Here is a 19,485-nt window from a genome sequence, read left to right on the forward strand (position 1 = left end):
CAGAGAGCTCATTGTTAAACGTAAGTAGCAACATCAATTATTTAATGTTAATAACAGTGTTCTGACACATCTGTGGAGTTCACTAGCCATTATATTTAAACTTTATACATCAACTCTGATATGTATTATGTCTATATTAATGGTGACAGAAGATCATTTCCCAATACATTAGAGAAACAGTTTGATTTAAGTATCTAATTATAGAAAAGATTTTACAATTATTGTGTGGTTTGGGGCATTTTCAAAATTGAAAAAGAATTCTTAATCGAAGGAATACATAATTATTTAATTGCATTCTATATATAATGATTAAATTTACTTAATTATTTCTTTTTTAAATAATTATTTATTCAGCAACTATTATCAGGAATTACAATTTAAATGGAAATCTTTTAAATGCAACAAGAAACTGGTCATTAGTCAGAATCTGCTCCATATCCAATATCAGTATTGATATCTGTGCATCCCTCATAATTAGATTTGAGGCAATACAAACATTTTATCCATATTATTGACATCAATAATCTAGTTAATATGAATGATATTCAGTTGCAGTGATCAGTGCTTTCATGTGTAGCATTTCAAAATTAAAATGTGATGTTCTTTCATTTGTCTAGGACCTCTAAAGTAACAAGCAAGATGTCTGCTAAGGGAATTTCTATTGGCATTGATCTGGGCACCACCTATTCTTGTGTCGGGGTTTTCCAGCATGGCAAAGTGGAGATCATCGCCAACGACCAGGGCAACAGGACCACTCCCAGCTATGTGGCCTTTACAGACACAGAGAGGCTCATCGGAGATGCTGCCAAGAACCAGGTTGCCATGAACCCCACCAACACAATCTTTGACGCCAAGCGGCTCATCGGGAGAAAGTTTAACGACACCGTTGTCCAGTCTGACATGAAGCTCTGGCCTTTCAAGGTGATCAGCGATAACGGAAAGCCCAAAGTCCAGGTGGAGTATAAAGGTGAGACCAAGAGCTTCTTCCCAGAGGAAATCTCCTCCATGGTCCTGGTGAAGATGAAGGAGATCGCTGAGGCCTACCTGGGACAGAGGGTGTCAAATGCAGTGATCACCGTTCCAGCTTATTTCAACGACTCTCAGAGGCAAGCCACCAAGGACGCCGGGGTGATCTCTGGACTGAATGTCCTCAGGATCATCAACGAGCCCACAGCAGCCGCCATCGCCTACGGCCTGGATAAAGGGAAGAAAGGGGAACGCAATGTGCTCATCTTTGATCTCGGTGGAGGCACCTTCGACGTCTCCATCCTGACCATCGAGGACGGCATCTTTGAGGTGAAAGCCACCGCAGGAGACACACACCTTGGCGGGGAGGACTTTGACAACCGGATGGTCAATCACTTTGTTGAGGAATTTAAGAGAAAACACAAGAAGGACATCAGCCAAAATAAAAGAGCGGTGAGGAGACTGCGTACAGCTTGTGAGAGAGCGAAGAGGACCCTGTCCTCCAGCTCTCAGGCCAGCATTGAGATCGACTCTCTGTTCGAGGGCATCGACTTCTACACCTCCATCACAAGGGCACGCTTTGAGGAGCTCAACTCGGAGCTCTTCAGGGGAACACTGGAGCCAGTTGAGAAGGCCCTGCAAGATGCCAAGATGGACAAGTCCAAGGTTCATGAAATCGTCCTGGTTGGTGGCTCTACCAGAATTCCCAAAATCCAGAAGCTTTTGCAGGACTTTTTTAACGGCAGAGAACTGAACAAGAGCATCAACCCAGATGAAGCAGTGGCGTACGGTGCAGCAGTCCAGGCCGCCATTCTCATGGGAGACACTTCTGAGAACGTCCAAGACCTGCTGCTGCTGGACGTGGCTCCCCTGTCTCTGGGCATCGAGACAGCAGGAGGAGTTATGACGCCTCTGATCAAACGAAACACCACTATCCCTTCCAAGCAGACCCAGATCTTCTCCACATACTCGGACAATCAGCCAGGTGTGCTGATTCAGGTCTACGAGGGTGAGAGAGCCATGACCAAGGACAACAACCTCCTGGGAAAGTTTGAGCTCACAGGCATCCCTCCCGCTCCCCGAGGTGTGCCACAGGTCGAGGTCACTTTCGACATCGACGCCAACGGCATCCTGAATGTGTCCGCCGTTGACAAAAGCACCGGCAAAGAAAACAAAATCACCATCACCAACGACAAGGGCCGCCTCAGCAAAGAGGAGATAGAGCGCATGGTGCAGGATTCTGAGAAGTACAAGGCTGATGACGACGCGCAGAGGGAGAAGATTGCAGCAAAGAACTCACTGGAGTCGTACGCCTACCATATGAAGGGCAGCGTAGAGGACGAGAACATGAAAGGAAAGATCAGCGAGGAGGATAAAAAGATGGTCATTGACAAGTGCAACCAGGTGATCTCGTGGCTGGAGAACAACCAGCTGGCAGAGAAAGATGAGTACGAGCATCAGCAGAAAGAACTAGAGAAAGTCTGCAAGCCGGTGGTGACCAAGTTGTACCAGGGAGCAGCGCCGTCAGGAAGCTGCGGCAGCCAGGCAGAAGGCAACGCCAAGGGTCCCACTATTGAGGAAGTAGACTAAAACAACAGATTTTTGTTTAAAGAAATACTTTGGGAATATCGCTGTTGTTTGGTACCAAAAATGATGTAATGTCACGATATATTTTCTTGATTTGTCATAATAAAAATACTTTAAATATACATATATAACTCTCTTTCTTTATGTGTTAAAGTGCTTCATATACTGTATGTGCAGGCCTTTTCTCAATTTAAAAAGTGAGCATCAGTGTTTATTGTTGAAGCTCTACCACCATTTTATTTATCCTCACTTCTCGCAAGGAGATCTGGTACTCATCAAACTCCCCCTGCACAGTGGTGTTGACTGCTGATTCCAATAATAAATTCTGAGGTTGGAAAGTTTGCTTTCAGATATGCAGCTCTGTGCAGCCTCCAGGAATAATTCACAACAGGTCTTGATGCTTGTTACTCTTTTGACTCTGAGTAGAAAATTCATTAAGGAAAATGCTTTTGGTAAATATGCTTGATTGGTACTTTTTCTTCTATTTGTACCCATTCCTTTGACTGTGATCTTCCTTTTTCTTTTTCTTGTTTTTGAATTTGATTTCTAATTTAAACATCTGCATATTAGACAAGACACATAATATTATTAAAAGTAGCAAGCTGTTTTTATAACACATTTTTTGTGTGTGCAGCCTTTCTTAAAATTCAACTAAGTAGGGGTCCATTCTGCATTAGTTTCTTTACTTTTAATAGTTTTCTTTTTATGATAACTGGCCTATTTAGATTTTTTTAATATTTTAAAAAAGTACCCTACTCAAGCATTTTTTTAAGAATCAAGATGGATTAAAAAAAACATATCCAGATGTCTTTTTAAGAAATGAATGCACGAATTCTACTTCCTCCAAAGCCTGGCGCCTACATTACCCAGAATGCAACCTGCCCGCTGACAGTTGAGTCGCAGGTTCAGGTGTGTGATGCTAGCAGCAGCTAAGGAGCTAATGGTGATCGGGAGGTCTGGTAAGATGACTTCTTTCAAACTCCACACCAACTTTTTATGAAAAAAAATTCAAATGTGATTGATTTTATTGACGTGTTGTCATTGATCACAACAATTTAGATTGAACCAAACTTGTCACAGCTTTCTGCAGCCAAAAAAAGGCTTTAAACGACTTTCCCCCTACATATACAACACCTGCAAACACACCGTGATGTGTAAATCATTCTTGTTCTCCTGTGAGAAATATTTTGACTGCATTACTTTCACTTGACCTTTAACATGAAAAACATGCTTAAAGTGATCAGACTTCAAAAAATAAAATAATTAAACCACATAACAGTATATTAAGTAGGTAAAATGAGCCCAACTTGAGACAATTACAATGCTGCATACATAAATGCAACAATACAAATATTCTAATGTTATATTTTAAATATACAGGGAGCTGCAAAAGTAGCTATACGGTAAGGATTATTATACAGTTTGAACATTTGAGGGATTCATATGATGGATGGATGGATAGATAGATAGATAGATAGATAGATAGAGAGGAACTTTATTAATCCCTCAGGAAGGTTCCCTCAGGAAATTGCACCTCCAGCAGCAGCACAACACCAATACAATAAAATAGAATAGAATAAAAGTTAAAAACTAGTTTAAATGTGCAAAATTAGAGAATGCAAGAGACAATAAAATCTAAATACAAGGAAATAATATAAGGGGCTACACAAATACAAGAAGAAATAATGTACAATATTAACATGAGGGAGTGCATAAATATGTTTATTATTAATATGTTTGTATAATCAATAAAATATGTTTTATGCGCATGTTTGTTTTTCATCACTGTAGGCTATATCTACATCTGCAGCCTCCGGTATAAGATAAGTGTGGGTCAATTCTGCATAACAAGTTATTTTACTTTTGATACTTTAAGTACATTTTAATGCTGATACTTTTGTAATTTTACTTAAGTTTTGAATTCAGGACTTTTACTTGTAGTGGAGTAATTCCATAGTGTGATATTAGTACTTTTACTGAAGTAAGGGATCTGAATTCTTTTTCCACCACTTAACATGTAATGGTGTAAGTGGCCTTACAGCTGAAAAGATGTGATTCAGTGAACGAATGGTTGCCCTTAAATGTGAGAAATCATGATGCAGTGCCATACAGGCTGCCCTACATGCTAGAAAACGTTTTTCCTGTTTTGTATCTTTCATCCCTTCCCCTCAGTCTGAGTCTACCACTGGTGTCTCTGTTCCCTCAGAGCAGTACTTCCACCAATGAGGTCATGTTTTTACCCTGTCTGTTTGTGTATCTGTCTTTTACTGGTGATACTTCAGAAAGATATAGACCGATTTTAACACAAGCTAAGGACCCTAACCCTGAGGTAACATAGCACGGAGCCCCTTTTAACCAAGGCTAAACCAAGGCCACAAAACACTTCATCCACCTGTCAATCCCCATTGGTTAATTCAACAGGCTGTTGTTCACCGAATGATCCACTAGGTGGCAGTCTTAGTTCGTGTCAGCAAACATGAAAACACTGAAGGCCTCAAAGCTACCTGTTGGATCACACTCACTTGTAGTTACTCAGTAAAAATGATGATGATGATAATATTATTATTATTATTGTTATTATTATTATTATTATTATTATTATTATTAATAATAATAATAATAATAATAATAATAATAATAATGGGATATTGCTGGGAATGAAAGTCTTGGCTAAAACATAAAGAGTGATTAAAGGCCCAATTTAGGTTAGTTTGTGTAGTTGGCATGCAGTGAAACATCATTAAATGTTCAGTGATGTTGTTTCTGATCACCTCTTCTATAAACTCTAGTCACTTTGTGCAACTACAGCATGTCCCTCATTTTCACATGCAGGAGGATGTATCATGAATACCTGTGCAAAAATCCCATGCAATAACAAAAGGTACACTGTCTATAATACACAACATTTTAGATATTTTGCTCGGTACTGTTTGCACACACACACACACACACACACACACACACACACACACACACACACACCTACCTCATCAGCCCATCCTCTCGGTCTGATTAGAGGGAGTGGTTCAATAATGCACCAACCTCCGCCAGCAGCCAAAGAGTTAAAACCGTCGAGCCTGTTGTTGAACGCACCATCCAACCGGGCTGTGTCGCTAAGGGAAGAGAGGCTACTTGTGAGGAAAGCAACAGATCCCCAGCTGGAAAACAGCCGCACATCTGGCACGCAATGTGAGCGCGAGGCACTGGAGGAATATGTCCGCGCGTGATTAAACGTGCGACCGGATCGTTGTCTTATGTGGAGGAAAGTTGTCAGGAATAGTTGTGGATTTGCAGAATTTGGATAAGATTAAAGGAGTGAGGAGTGACACATTACTTCACTTCAGGCTTCTGTAGGCGCGTAAATAGCCAGTTATTTTTTTGATGTTTTGGTTGCAACAATCTTGTTTTCAAGAGCGGGAAATGAGTGCAACATTTAAAAGCATTAATTTCTTCTCGACGTAAAACACATCCAGTGAGCCTGAGCACCTGCGTTTAGTGGCGGAGTTTTGTAACAGGTGGTTTTTATTGAGCGTCTCACTTCGGCGCTGTCTGGACCGCTAGACTGCTGTTTCTGTGGATAAATGAGACGCACAGGTCAGTACAAGGACTAGGGTCTGAAATGAGGGCGCACTTTGCGTTCATTTTCTGATTTTTTTTGCACGAGTGGATAACAGCTTGTAACGGAGGCGAGAGCAGCCAGCAGGTCTCAATGATAAGCTCGGTGTGTGTGTCGTCTTACCGGGGGCGCAAGTCAGGCAACAAACCTCCGTCTAAAACATGTCTGAAGGAGGAGATGTTCAGAGGGGAGGACTCGGACAAAATTATCATCAACGTGGGCGGAACTCGACATGAAACCTACAAGAGCACCCTCAGGACCCTGCCGGGGACCCGCTTGGCCTGGCTGGCGGACCCAGACCCGCAGGTCAGCTCTGAGTCGGTAGCTACGCCCCCTAGCACCGAGTTCTTCTTCGACAGACACCCGGGCATCTTCGCCTACGTGCTGAACTACTACCGGACCGGCAAGCTGCACTGCCCAGCGGACGTGTGCGGGCCGCTGTTCGAGGAGGAGCTGGCGTTTTGGGGGATTGACGAGACCGACGTGGAGCCGTGCTGCTGGATGACCTACCGGCAGCACCGGGACGCGGAGGAGGCCCTAGAGACGTTTGAACCGCCGGACTCGGAAACCGACGACGACAGAGAGATGCCGAGGCGGTTCGGCATTGAGGACTGTCCCGACAGGTCGAGGGGCTGCTGTGAAGTTTGGCAGCCGAAGGTCTGGGCCTTGTTTGACGACCCGTACTCGTCCAAAGCAGCCAGGGTGAGTTGTAAAGGCGTCTTCTCCTCTGAGCGCTAATATGTCAGTGAAAGACCGTAAAATCTCCGAGTCAGTTTCCATTTAGTTGTCCTGATCAACAGGTGTCTCCGAGAAGTTCAGCCAATCAGGCTGCAGCACACAGCCGGTGGTGGAAAGTAACAAAGTACATTTACTTAAGTACTGTATTCACATGCAATCATGAGTTACTTGTACTTTAACTAAAGTATTTCCATTTTCTGCTACTTCAAACATCTGAGGGGGAAATATTATAGGGGAGACCTGGGGTTGTTGTGATGGAGTACAGCTCACCTGAGAGGCATGAGATCAGTTTTATGTATGACCACTTCCTTTCTGATCTAATGTATGGAAAATGTAATGTCTGTGTGAAGAAGTGTGCAGATTTGACAGCCAAAACACTGATTTCGACTTTTTTTTAAAACCAAGCCTATATTTATAAAATAAGATAAGACGTTATTTATTCCGCAGTGGGGGAATTTAGTTGTCACAGCAGCTTAAGGTACAGGCCCATGGATATAGAAGACAGAATAAAGAATGATAAAAAAATAAGACATGCATATATACGATATATACATATATTTTTGCTATTTGGCATTTATTAATACTAAAATATAAATATATTACAGATATTGCACATTGGAGAAAATATATTTCAGCATGTTAAATAGGTTAAATAATTGGTACTGATGCTGGATTATTTAACCTGTATTAGATCAGAGAGTGGGGTCCTCGGTAGAATATGAGGCATTTCATGTATGCTCATTTCCAGTGGTGGAAAAAGTATTCAGATCCCTTACTTAAGTAAAAGTGCTGATACCACACTTTGAAATCACTCCACCACAGGTAAAAGTCCTCCATTCAAAACTTACTGAAGTACAAAAGCATCTGCATCAAAAAGTAACTAAAGCTGGCAGCTAAATGTAGTAGAGTAAAAAGTACAAGATTTGCCTCAAAATGTAGTGAAGCAGAAGTATAAATTGCATGAAATGGAAATACTCAAGTAAAATACACATTTCTTGACCACTATGCTGCCATAGCTATCTAAACATTGGCTGACAGGGGTGGGGGTGGTTCTAACACCTTTTAGTATAACAGCAAACTCCAATGACAACTAAACACATTTTCTGCATCTTACTCCTTTTTTCAGCGTGCCAGGACAGTTAGAGAGAACAGCTGATAGGGGTGTGCTTGCACATGTTTTCAAATCAGCATCAGATTGAGTGAGGCAGGGAGAAAACAGCGAAGCCTGTCCTCAAAGAATACTTTATCTGTCATGTGATATTGAGCAGATACTGCAAGAAATGACATAACCTCAGAATATGAGAATCAACACAGCTGCCCTGTGTGAGTCTTTAAGGAGCAGCAAACAGATGTTAACTGGTTAGTTGACTGAGGCAGCAGACTTGTATTTTGGACTCAATCCACAAAGCATCCAACAGGTTAAAGAGGTTGACCTTAGAGGAATTGGTTATTGCATATGTCTGTTTTACTTTAAAAAAAAAAAAAAATCACTCTTTTTGTAACAACACACTCCTGTATTGGGGCAGCTAGTAACAGTGAATCTCCTCTTATTTAACATCCGTTAACGAATTCTGTGCTATGGTTGGACAAGTTGGAAATACATAGAAAAATAGTTATTATAATAATTATTATTGTAGTGTAGTCAATGGCACTTTGTGTCAAAATCTATGAGCTTTAAGACAAAATGAGTTATAGGTGCTGGTGCTGAGACAAAGTCTCTCCCACTTCTCACTCTGCTGCTACATTTATCTGATAACTTTAGTGTCTTTGCAGATTCAGATACAAAATATAATAAGCAAATATATGATGATGTGTTTTTATAGGTTTGGAAACAAAACTTTGACCACTAGCAATATGTAAAATTGTCAAAATTAGCTCAATCTTACAAATATTAATGTACATTAATGCACCAATAATCACAACACAGTAATGTCATATGAAATGAGCCATTCTGCATAATCGTTTTACTTTTGGTACAAGTACATTTTAATGCTAATTTCTCATGTACCTGAAAGATTTTGAATGCAGGACTTTTACTTGTCCCTGAGTATTTCTACACTCTACTGAGTACTTCTTCCATCACTGGGTACAACGTCAAGTCTGTTAAGTGTGTGAACAATCTGTGTTTGTGTTTGTGTCTCTACACCTGATGTTTTAGTCGATCTCTAGCCTGCTGTCTGCAGCTCAATTCAGTTTCAATTAAATTTATTTCTCCAGGATAATTCACTCAATATCATCAAAACTGCTTACTGGGTCCTTTTGGGACGTAAGACACAACAAAACAAATAAAATGCACAAAATAATAGCAAGTGTACTGGTTACACTTTACTGCCCAGTGACCTGGAATAATACTGTTTTGTTGAATAGTTGTTAAATCTACCAACTTTATATCAGCATATTTTGATCCTCAACACCAACATCTATGTGAGTGACTTTTAATTCTTTTAAAGTTCATGCTGGAGTTCGTAAAGAATCTTTGGAGTCCTTGGGCAGGTTCATTTGAGGTGTGATGCTGTTCTTATAAGGTAAAGTGTTTTGTGTTTTTAGGACACTGTCTGTTTTCTGGCCAGAGTTCATATCTCCACATCTGTTTCATTGACTGTTTCCAGAAACAGACACACACACACACCAACTAGGGATTGAATCTGAACATCCTAAAAAGAGAAGCAAAACAGGTCTGTCTCACCTTGACTGGCTTATGCTTTAATAGCTTAACAAAAAAAAAAATCAAAAGATATCAAACATACTGCTGAGTTACACTGCTGTCCACATATCTTTTTTGGTTTGGACAAGGGAGGTCACACAATGGCAGTCAGGTCCACTGGAAACATTTTTCTAGTTTGATGTGGAAGAACTTGAATGCTGTGCACAGAGCCCTGACCTCCACTCCATCCAACACCTTTAGGGTGCCTGACGCTGCCTGTGAGTCGGGCCATATTACTCAGCCTCAGTGGTGGACCTCAGTAACCATCTAGTTGCTGGTAACTGGTTCCAAAATCTTTCCCAGAATAGTGAATACAAGGGACGCACCGATTAATTGGCTGAATGTCTGTATCCATTAGCCTATCTGCAAATAAGATGACGTTTGCCGTGACGATGACGTTTGTGTGTCACATACATTTTGCGCTGGCTATATATTGTGTTGGTTATTTGCTGTCATACTCGAGCAAAAGAAGCTAGCATTTGCTGCTATTCTGGCTGCAGATTCAGAGAAGAAGCCACTGGCTTCACACAACTCTGGCATGACACAAATGGGTTTGTTTGAAATGAAAATAAAAGAAAATGTTTTGCTGGTTTGTAGAAAATCTGAGACAAAAACGGCTTATTTCTGTATTCTATTAAAAAAAACACAAGGAGATAGCTCTATTTATAATAATGATAATAACTTTATTTATATAGCACCTTTTTAAAAACAGCAGCTTACAAAGTGCTTCGACAGAGAGCAGTTAATAACAACAAGAATGATGCCATAAGGCTAAAACAATTCTTACATTAAAAGAAAAACAATAAAAGACAGAGCAGGAACAATCACAAGACATTCTCAGATACACAGAAAATAAAAAGTAAAAGGAGTAAAAAAGTAAAAAGTGAAGAAGTAAAAAGGAGTAATAAAATAGAAAGCATTACATAAAAGCTAGTCTATAAAAGTGGGTTTTAAGAAGTGATTTAAAAGAAGTTGCTATTTATGTTTCCAATCACTTTTACATTTACTTTTGTGTGCCATGACAGTCGCGTCCCCTAGCATTGCTGTAGTAAGTGGGACTAGGCAATTTCCTGGAAAAAGGCGTTGTTAGCCCCTTTCATAGTGTGGTCCTGCAAATGTCCCGCTTTATTGCCAGAAAGATCTGTGCTGGTTTTTCGCGTTCATAGTGATCCTGCGAAGGCGTGATATTCGTGCCCTTTTTATAGTGCAGTCTGGCGTCGCAGAACGAAGAGAGTGGATAGTGGGAGGAGACGATAGTGGGAGGAGATGATAGTGGGAGGAGACGATAGTGGGAGGAGATGATAGTGGGAGGAGACGATAGTGGGAGGAGACGATAGTGGGAGGAGACGATAGTGACGTGCGACAGAGCAGCAGCAGTGCTGCACAGTAGCACAGTGCTAATAGGCTGCACAGTTTGCTCTGTAGCAGTACAGTGTGTATGTGCTGCAGCAGCATGTGTTCACTTAGCAACCTCTGTTTGTTTACAACAAGCACTGGACACTGTGCTAACGACGCCGGTTTGTTTACGATCAGCGGCGGACACAATGTGCACAGTTAGCATGCCGGTTTGTTTACAATAAGCGGTGGACGACATGCATGGTTGGCAACAGTGGCTGCAGTGATTCGATGACTGTCGGACCAAGTGGGAGGTGTGTTAGACATCACGTGCGACATCAAATATTCCACCTTGCTGGGATGGCCCTTTCATAGTGGTCCCGCTTCCAACAGTCCAACCAATTTTTTGCCTCTCTGACTACCTCTGGAAGCGGAAAATTGGTGGGATCATCTGATCCTGGCATCCCGCTTCGGGCGCATTCATACTGGAGGCGAGATGTTACAGAGCCGTAAATGTCGGCTCTATGAAAGGGGCTTCTGAAAGTCGCATCGCTGTTTGAATTTCATACAATGTAGCATCTCCAGTCTCTTTGCTCTCAAGAGCAGATGTAGTCTGCTCTTGAATGGACTGTAGTGAGCAGTTGATAGTGGTTCCCACTCAATACACCACACAGTGTGTACATAACGCACAATAATAAATATGTCACGTTGATCTCAAGAGCTCACACTCGACACTTCCTCAAGAACACACGGCGAGTGTGAGGTCAACTGAATGAAAGGTTGTCGAGAAAATCAAACGGCAGACATACAGACTCCTTCCATTTTAGTATGACTAAGCTTCCGGTCACTCCACATCTGTTTTTATTAGCTTGAAGACATAAAAATTTTATAATTCAGCTCCCTGATAATTATAGTGAATTGCAAAGCCTGCACTCTCTCCAGACAACTAGCAGTTTTTCAGTCTTCACTTTATTATATGTTATGAAATTGTACCAAAATGCTGAAAATAGAGAAAATGCTGTTTCATGACAAAAGCCCATTGCTGCTGAAGTGTTCCCACACATCCTGTTCAAGGTTTGCTCTCAAAGGTCCTCAAAACATGAGTGTTTGAAAGGCTGCAGGAGTGTGCATCCATGTACAGTAAATCAGCCTGTATGTTAGACAGAAGAACAATCTCCACATGTATGTATGGGCAAAAATAAATCATCAACTGATCACTTTATCTGACCTTATTTTTATTGCCTTTTTTGCCTATTTGTGAAAATATTTTTATCATGTTAAAACTTCACGTTTATGATTTTAACATAGAATTCCCCACTACAAAAATCTATTTCAGTTTCTCATTTTATCGGGATGAACAAGATGCACTTCTGTACGGTTTATCAATAAAATAAATGTTTCGATGTTGTAAATTAAAATCAATTTGCTCTCATTTCTTCCACAGGGGAAATTAGCCATTTGTAAGCATTTCAAAGTATGCCCGGCCTAATGGCATAGCAACAAAAAGCAGCAGAGTGCTTGATGAAGTAAACGTGAAAGCAAGTATCGAGTGTCACTATAGCCGGAGCTGTCAGGCAAATAGCCAGGCGCTTTCATCGGTCAGAAAAGAAAAATACATTTAGTCCAGAAAGAGAGGCTGATGCTCACTCTAATTTCTGTTTGCCTGTTAGTGGAGTTGAATAGTCTATTCAGAGACTCCAGCAGTATTGCGGAAGTGCAGTGTTATTGCATGCCAGTCACAATACAAATGTTTATTTTAGCTTGTCGTCCAGGTGGCATTTGCAGGCTGTCACAGTGGAACAGCCGACATCTGAGTCACAGCTGCCATCTGAAGATGACCACGCTCTGCCAGTTCGTCACGTCTGTCTCTCACCACTGAATATTTGTAAATGAATCAATCAGGATTTGCGAAGTTCTATGACAAATCATCGGCGTAGAAGTGAATCTGGAAGTGTGTCGTAAAAAGGAGCGAGGGCGGCTCCGTATTGACCCGGCCGTAATGTTCTTTGTCCATTTCCTCTCCAGCCGATTCATGTTCGTATGTTTGCTCTGTGTGCACGCTGAGAGAATGCAGAGTGCATTTTGAGGGACTCACGTTACCTTTATGGCCTTTTTATTTCAAAGAGCCTCCGAGCTCGGCTCAGGTAATGTGATTCGTGAAAGCCGGAGGGAAGTTAATCGGTCCATCGTATCAGCCACATCCTCCTCAGTATCAGCCAAGACTGGAGGTGCAGCTCTGTGAGAGTCGGCACATGAAGCCTCGATTCTGATGATGAAATCGAAGACATGAGAGGATCACAGACAGCTGCTGAGACAGAAGGATAGATCAGTGGGCTGTAAGATTAAAGTGGTGACTCTCAGCTTTAATCTGAAGGTGTTTGCTTTCAGATCAGATGAATTGTAGTCCTCGTTGGCCGTGCTAGGCACCATGAAATTTCTTGATAATCCCGACCTCTCCTCTAGCGCCACCACGAGACTGACATTTGTGTTTTTGATGATTCACATCGTCAGATATTCACTTAAAGAACTCTACGGATCCGCTGCCTTTCATCTATAGTGCCATCATCAGTTCAAACTCTTAGTATTTCCAGTGGGTTTTTTATGACCAAATATCTGCAAAGCTAATGACATTTCCAACTACCCCAACTGTACTTTGTGTTAGCACACTTACATGCCAAACTAAAGATCTTTTCAGACCAATCGTGAATACTTTGTACAAACATCAACTTAAACATTTGAGCCTTCCCATCTATGGGACCCTTTCCATTCCGAAACATTCATATGCAGCTTTTTTTAGTATTGTTATTTGCATTGCTTTTTGGTAGCTGCTAAAATATTTTCAAATTGTGGATGCCGATATAAACAAGCCAATAACCAACAAAAGAATTGTTTTTTGTCACGCAATCAATAGTTTTCTGAGACGTCAATATGATAATTCTATTCGTACTGTCACACAACAATATGGATATTGATTGATTGATTGATTGTCGATTGATCCATTTGGTCTCCCAATATTGTTTAGTGTTTGACAGACATAATGCGATTATAAAGACAACAAATATAAGGAACTAGCATAGGAGGTGACTTAGAGTCACCAATTGAACCTAAGCTGCATGTCTTGTGAATGGAGCTGTACTCGTTTTTTATACAATGCATCTGATGGGTCGACAGAGTATTGGGTGTCTAACCTTGTATTTCATCTGATATTTGTTTCAATTTAGAATGCTCCGACTTCCTAAAGCCAGAGATGAAGGAGATAAGTACGTCACTACCAATATCTGGTGTGTCATTTGTGTCGAAAAAGAACTGGATCTGATTGATCAGAAAGTCTTTAAATTTCGGTTCAGATAATAAGTAGGAATTAAATCTCCAGGGTTTGGTAGGCAATTTGCCTTGGGAAAGATTAATGTTAAACGAGTCAGGAGAATGATCAGAAATAACTATGCTGTGGTACTCACACAACTGTATATTGTCTAACAATCTATTATCGAGTAGGAAGAAGTCGATCAGAGAGTAAGACCTATGGACGTGAAAAAAAAGAGAAAGCTTTCGTATAGGGATGCATAGTTCACCACAGGTCAGATAGGCCTAATTGGTCTGCATGAAACTTTAACATGCTAGCCGTCTGAGACAGGCTAGATTGTTAAGTGGATGATCTATCAAGAGCAGGGTCCTGGACCTGGTTAAAATCTCCTCCAATTATTATGTGATGATCTGAAGCGTTTGGGATGTTAGAAAAAATTTTGGACATAAATTTATCATCATCCCAAGGTGGAGCATATATTGAGGCCAGGACCACAGGAGTGTTCTGAATTTGCCCAGTACCATGACATACCGCCCATCTGGGTCAGAAACAACAGAGGAAGGTTCAAAAGCAACATCTTTGTGTACAATAATGGCTGCACCTAGCCTGGCTAACGCCAGACTAATTACAAATGAGATTAGTCTGGAAACCAGCCATTCATTTCTCTGTAGAGGAGGCATGGTTTACGATCCTCCAGAGCCGTTTATTGGGCACTATGAATGTCTATCAATACGCCTGTATGTAGCTCTTAGCCAATCGTATCAGTTATACCAGATGACGTATGTAGAGCGACAGAAATGAATGTTTACATAACCAGACTAGCCCATCTCTACTTTGAGACTAAAATGCTCAATTCTGCTTCTGCAACATTTTTCTGCAGCATGTTCTGGTTCTGGCTGCTCACAGTCTACCGGCAGTGTTGGTGTGTGTGTGTGTGTGTGTGTGTGTGTCTGTGAGAGAGTGTTGCTTGCTGCTTTGATTCTCCAGTTCTCGCTTTCTGCAAGATTATTTATTTTTAAGGCTTATTTCCCCCTCATGTCATTCAGCCACACACATCCACTGATTTTATGGTCAGTAGACGAGCTGCTGCAGGTCTCTGGGCGGCTCCGCTGTCCCCCTCCTTGCTGCGAGATCACCAGCGTTACAGCAGCGAGCGGTAGCGGGGCTAGTTGGTAGATTAGGCTTTGGCCAAATCCTGTCGGAAGCAAGGCTAAAACATCCTTTTTGGTGGTGAAACAGGAGTGTAAAGTCAAACGTTGTTCTTCTTTTAAAATCAACTTTCACTCTAAACTATTTAAAATGCCGTCTACAGTTAAAGAGAGCTTTGCGTCTGCTGCAGCCATGTTGGATCCGCAAGAAAACTACAAAACTACAAGCTTCCATCTGTCGAGTAGTACGCCTCAACGTCCCTCCCCGCTCTGTGATTGGATCCCTAAAACAGGGCTAAGAAACGGCCGTAGTTGCCAGTGTGTGGAGGTTCGAAATGAAATTCGAGCGCGCAAGGCAGTATGGGTATACCCAGGCTAGGCTGCACCCCTAGCCCTCTCAGAAAACCTTGAGTGAAAAAGGTGAATCATCCAGGGTTTCTTAATGCGGGAGAATTCCGATTTGCGAAAGTGTGTCTCTTGCAGGAAAAATAGGTCTCCTTTAAGATCCTGTAGGTGGCCTTGTTGGCTTTAACGTTGTTATTCATCCCCTTGACATTCCAGGAGATGAGGCGGATGTTCCTACCATTCATCAGAAAGCCCCAGAGAAATTATTATTAAGCTGATCATAACTGACCATTAAGCCTGGTATTAAATGGTGCATAGTCTTGCAAAGTCATTCCAATTTCCTCAGCGCTGGACAAACGTCTGGATGCGTCCATTATCATGCTGCTATAGGGGAAAAGACCATTTGGCCTCTTTGCATTTCTTTAAAACAATCACAGTGGTCATGGGTGGCGCTACAGTAAGCCCAGAAAGCAGCTGACGATGTTGATGGAAAATGGATATCTGAAGGGGAGGAAAATGCCGCATGAGAGAAGTGACAAACTAATGAGCGTGAGTTTATTATATTGAAATGAAACAGCTAAACTGATGATTGTGAACTTAACTTTTCATCAAAATGCACAGAACACAAAAACTTGTGTTGACCTGAGTTTTAAACCTCCTAAACATCAACATGTTGGCACAATTATGTTAGCATTTAGTGCCACAGAGCCACTAACATGGTTGTAGACTCCACACAGTCCTGCGATTTTAGAGGTTAAGCTAAAATAACCTCATATTATCATTTTTTATTATCATTATTTATGTGTATTTATCATATCATCCTGATACTTCATGAGTCATGATTGCAATTTTAGCATTCTGCGATATGGTGAGTATAGCATTACAATATATTGTGATTTAACTGTTTAACTGCATTTTGTCCACAAAATTAAATTCAATTAAGAATTGTTTTGTCAAATAAGAGAAAATTCTCAGTCTATTCATCTCAAGTCAGTCTTTTTATTTCTCCACAATAAGAGTCAAACCCACAGACTGACCAACAAAGTATTCAGTCAAACAGGAACTGAACTGATATCAAACATGTATGGACGACAACAACTGCAGCATTTTCTCAAACTTTCCTCAACTGTAAGCTTAACTGCTCTGAATAGCTTTGATACGGCTGTGTCCATGAAATAACGATGTAACAGAGTCACATAGGCTACCTGGGTTCCAGTTTTTTTTAGCATGTAGCTAAAATCATCGTAACTTTGCAGCATTATTTTGACAACTTTCCGACATGATATCCTGATGCACATGGTGCCTATAGATTCCTTAGTTTTTTTTTTGTTTCACATGATACCAGTATCTCCAGTATATTCCTAAAAGTGAGCCTGCTACGGCCTCTGGGGGAAAAAATCACGGTGACAATACTGACCTCGGCCAGAACACTAAATATGGATACTTGGCGGCAATGAATCATATAATATTGTCATGCAAAATATCATGTTTCTATGCTGTATCAATTTTTTCCTCCACCTCTAATCATAATTAATATTTGTGAATCCTTTAAGTTGAAGTTTATGACTCAGGCTTGTATCTTTGTCAGGTGCTGCAGAGATTTTTATATTGTGCTAGTTTGAAGGCTTTTAAAATTGAGATCAGATGACTTTGGCTGACTTGTTTGCATATTTAGGACCATTTACCTGCTGCATGGTTCTATATTTGGGGATCAAATAATAAAGATGGTATGGTTTCTTCACTGTTCACCAAATATGGATATGAACACTCAAATACATTTAAAGCTGAAAGTCGGAACAATTTTTAATGGTGATGATTTTACTTTTAAATCAAATTACTGGCGCAGAGCATAAAATATATTGTTGTTTTCAACAGTAATACTCTATAAATAAACCTTATAAAGACTCTTAAGTTACGTGTTACATCAACATTAAGCTCAGACCAGATAACTTTGTTCAGTCTTCCCACAAACGATATTTCATTAATTCCACAGCGATGCTGCCTGTAATTAATCACCGCTTTGGTAATGGGCTGCAACTTGTTATCAGTGGTGAGCAATTAAAACTGCCTTTCCCACAGAAAAGAGCAACATATTTTATCCCACGTAGAGAGAGAAATCAATTTGTCTTTGTTGTGAGGCCGAGTGATTAACTGATGTGGGATTGCTGATGTCTGGTGCACAATATCTGGAGTCTACATTTCCAATAACTAATCTGGTTGGTAATATAAAATGCTGTTTTTCCTTTAAAATGTTCAGATTTCTTATTGATTGACAGTTAAATTTAGATTTGTTAGTCAGGTCAGATACCTAGGCAGGATTATTGATTGGTCAAGTTTTTTTCTGGAGATGTTTGAAGATATTCAACATTGTTTTATTTTAGATTTAACTTATGTCATATGAGCCAAGATTTTCTTATTACTGATACATTTGTGAAAGAGAGAGTTCGGTTTATTGAAGAGGGGTTGTATAGTCTAGTCAGTGCATTTACCTTGCCATCAAACAGCCTTTTGTGTACCTGACTCCGTTGACATAAACAATAAATTTACATGGCAGAACGCAGAGCTGCTGCTTCAAAAAAAATCCAAACCATGCCTTAAATATTGGATGAAAATCTTATTATAACAGAATATTGACATCTCACCTTTGTCTTCAGGGAATGATGTCAATACATTCCCACTTCCGAAACTGTATAAATACTGTCACCACATCAATTAACATTGATTTTTAAAAGAAAGTCATATCAATCGGTTTCAATAAGCTGCCTTGCTTTTTTTTAAAAAATTAAAAACTTTTTTTTAATATGAATGGTATTCTCACACATCACATTTTTGTTCCGGTGTCACACCCTGCTGATAAATAATAAAGGAGCGTTCTGAGCAGAAGCTTTTATTCCCCTTTTATTTCACAGCGCTGACACCTTTTCTCTGCTGCTCTGTGAATGCAACACAGGATTTGATTTTTCACACATCGTCAAAGCAGCGCAGCCTCTTTAAAGAAACTCTTATAACATTGACTTCCCGGAGAAAGAAGCATGTAATCCTGTGTGATTAAGTTGCTTGTTTATTCTGCGCCGTTTTAAGCTGTTTGCTGAAAATAGATTGGCTAAATTGCAGTGAGGTCAGTGAATGCATCACAGAGTAAACACAACAAAATACAATCAATAAATGCACATTACCAAAAATATCATATTCAACCTAAACCAAAGAGCAATGATCAGTGATGTGGATTGTTGGTGTCTGAGCTGCAACTTTGTCATTGAAATTTTACCTTTTTAAAAGCCACTTTTCCCTTGATTGAATATATGTTTATATTAATCAGTTCATTTATAAATCATCAGATTAATCAATAAGGAATACAATTGTTCAATATAATTATTCGTTGAAGCCTTAACTCTGACACTCGTGCTGACTCCAGCAGCTGCCTGGCAGCCAAGATGCACACAGTGGAACCTCATTAGTACTCTTTGAACCTTGACAAAATAAAGTTTCAACTCTGCATTAAATTCTGTCTTTTTCTTCTAGAATATTACTACATTAAATCTCTTTAATGTAATGTAGGAAAACATATAGCTCTGTGATCAAGTATTTTTCCGGCTTGTGTTTTTGCTTATTAGTCACACTTGAATATCATACAAACAAAGTCATACGCAAAGTCGTTTATAAATGATCGTTTCATTTATTGACAGAAAAAGTTATCCAACACCAACTGGCCCTGTGTGAAAAAGTAATTGCCAATGAACCA

The 19,485-nt window shown here is 40.3% G+C and overlaps 2 protein-coding genes across 3 annotated transcripts in view; both read left to right on the forward strand.

Moving 5' to 3' along the window:
- The first annotated feature begins 636 nt into the window (after positions 1-636).
- On the forward strand, positions 637-2,637 carry hspa1b (heat shock protein family A (Hsp70) member 1B). Of its 2 annotated transcripts, XM_059332774.1 has the most exons (2): positions 637-2,349; positions 2,407-2,637. In XM_059332774.1, the coding sequence occupies exons 1-2, from the start codon at positions 640-642 to the stop codon at positions 2,554-2,556; spliced, it is 1,860 nt and encodes a 619-aa protein (XP_059188757.1). In that variant the 5' UTR covers positions 637-639; the 3' UTR covers positions 2,557-2,637. The 2 variants fall into 2 exon arrangements, with proteins under 2 accessions (XP_059188757.1, XP_059188756.1); XM_059332773.1 differs by having other exon boundaries at positions 637-2,637.
- Positions 2,638-5,715: 3,078 nt separating this feature from the next.
- Positions 5,716-19,485, forward strand: part of kcnc4 (potassium voltage-gated channel, Shaw-related subfamily, member 4) — a 30,790-nt gene continuing 17,020 nt past the window's right edge. Inside the window, exon 1 of the mRNA XM_059333760.1 lies at positions 5,716-6,871. Within this exon, the coding sequence (XP_059189743.1) occupies positions 6,263-6,871 (609 nt within the window). The 5' untranslated portion in view covers positions 5,716-6,262. The remainder of the gene's footprint in view (positions 6,872-19,485) is intronic.

Source organism: Centropristis striata, chromosome 5 (assembly GCF_030273125.1).
Source record: "Centropristis striata isolate RG_2023a ecotype Rhode Island chromosome 5, C.striata_1.0, whole genome shotgun sequence".
Taxonomy (NCBI): domain Eukaryota; kingdom Metazoa; phylum Chordata; class Actinopteri; order Perciformes; family Serranidae; genus Centropristis; species Centropristis striata.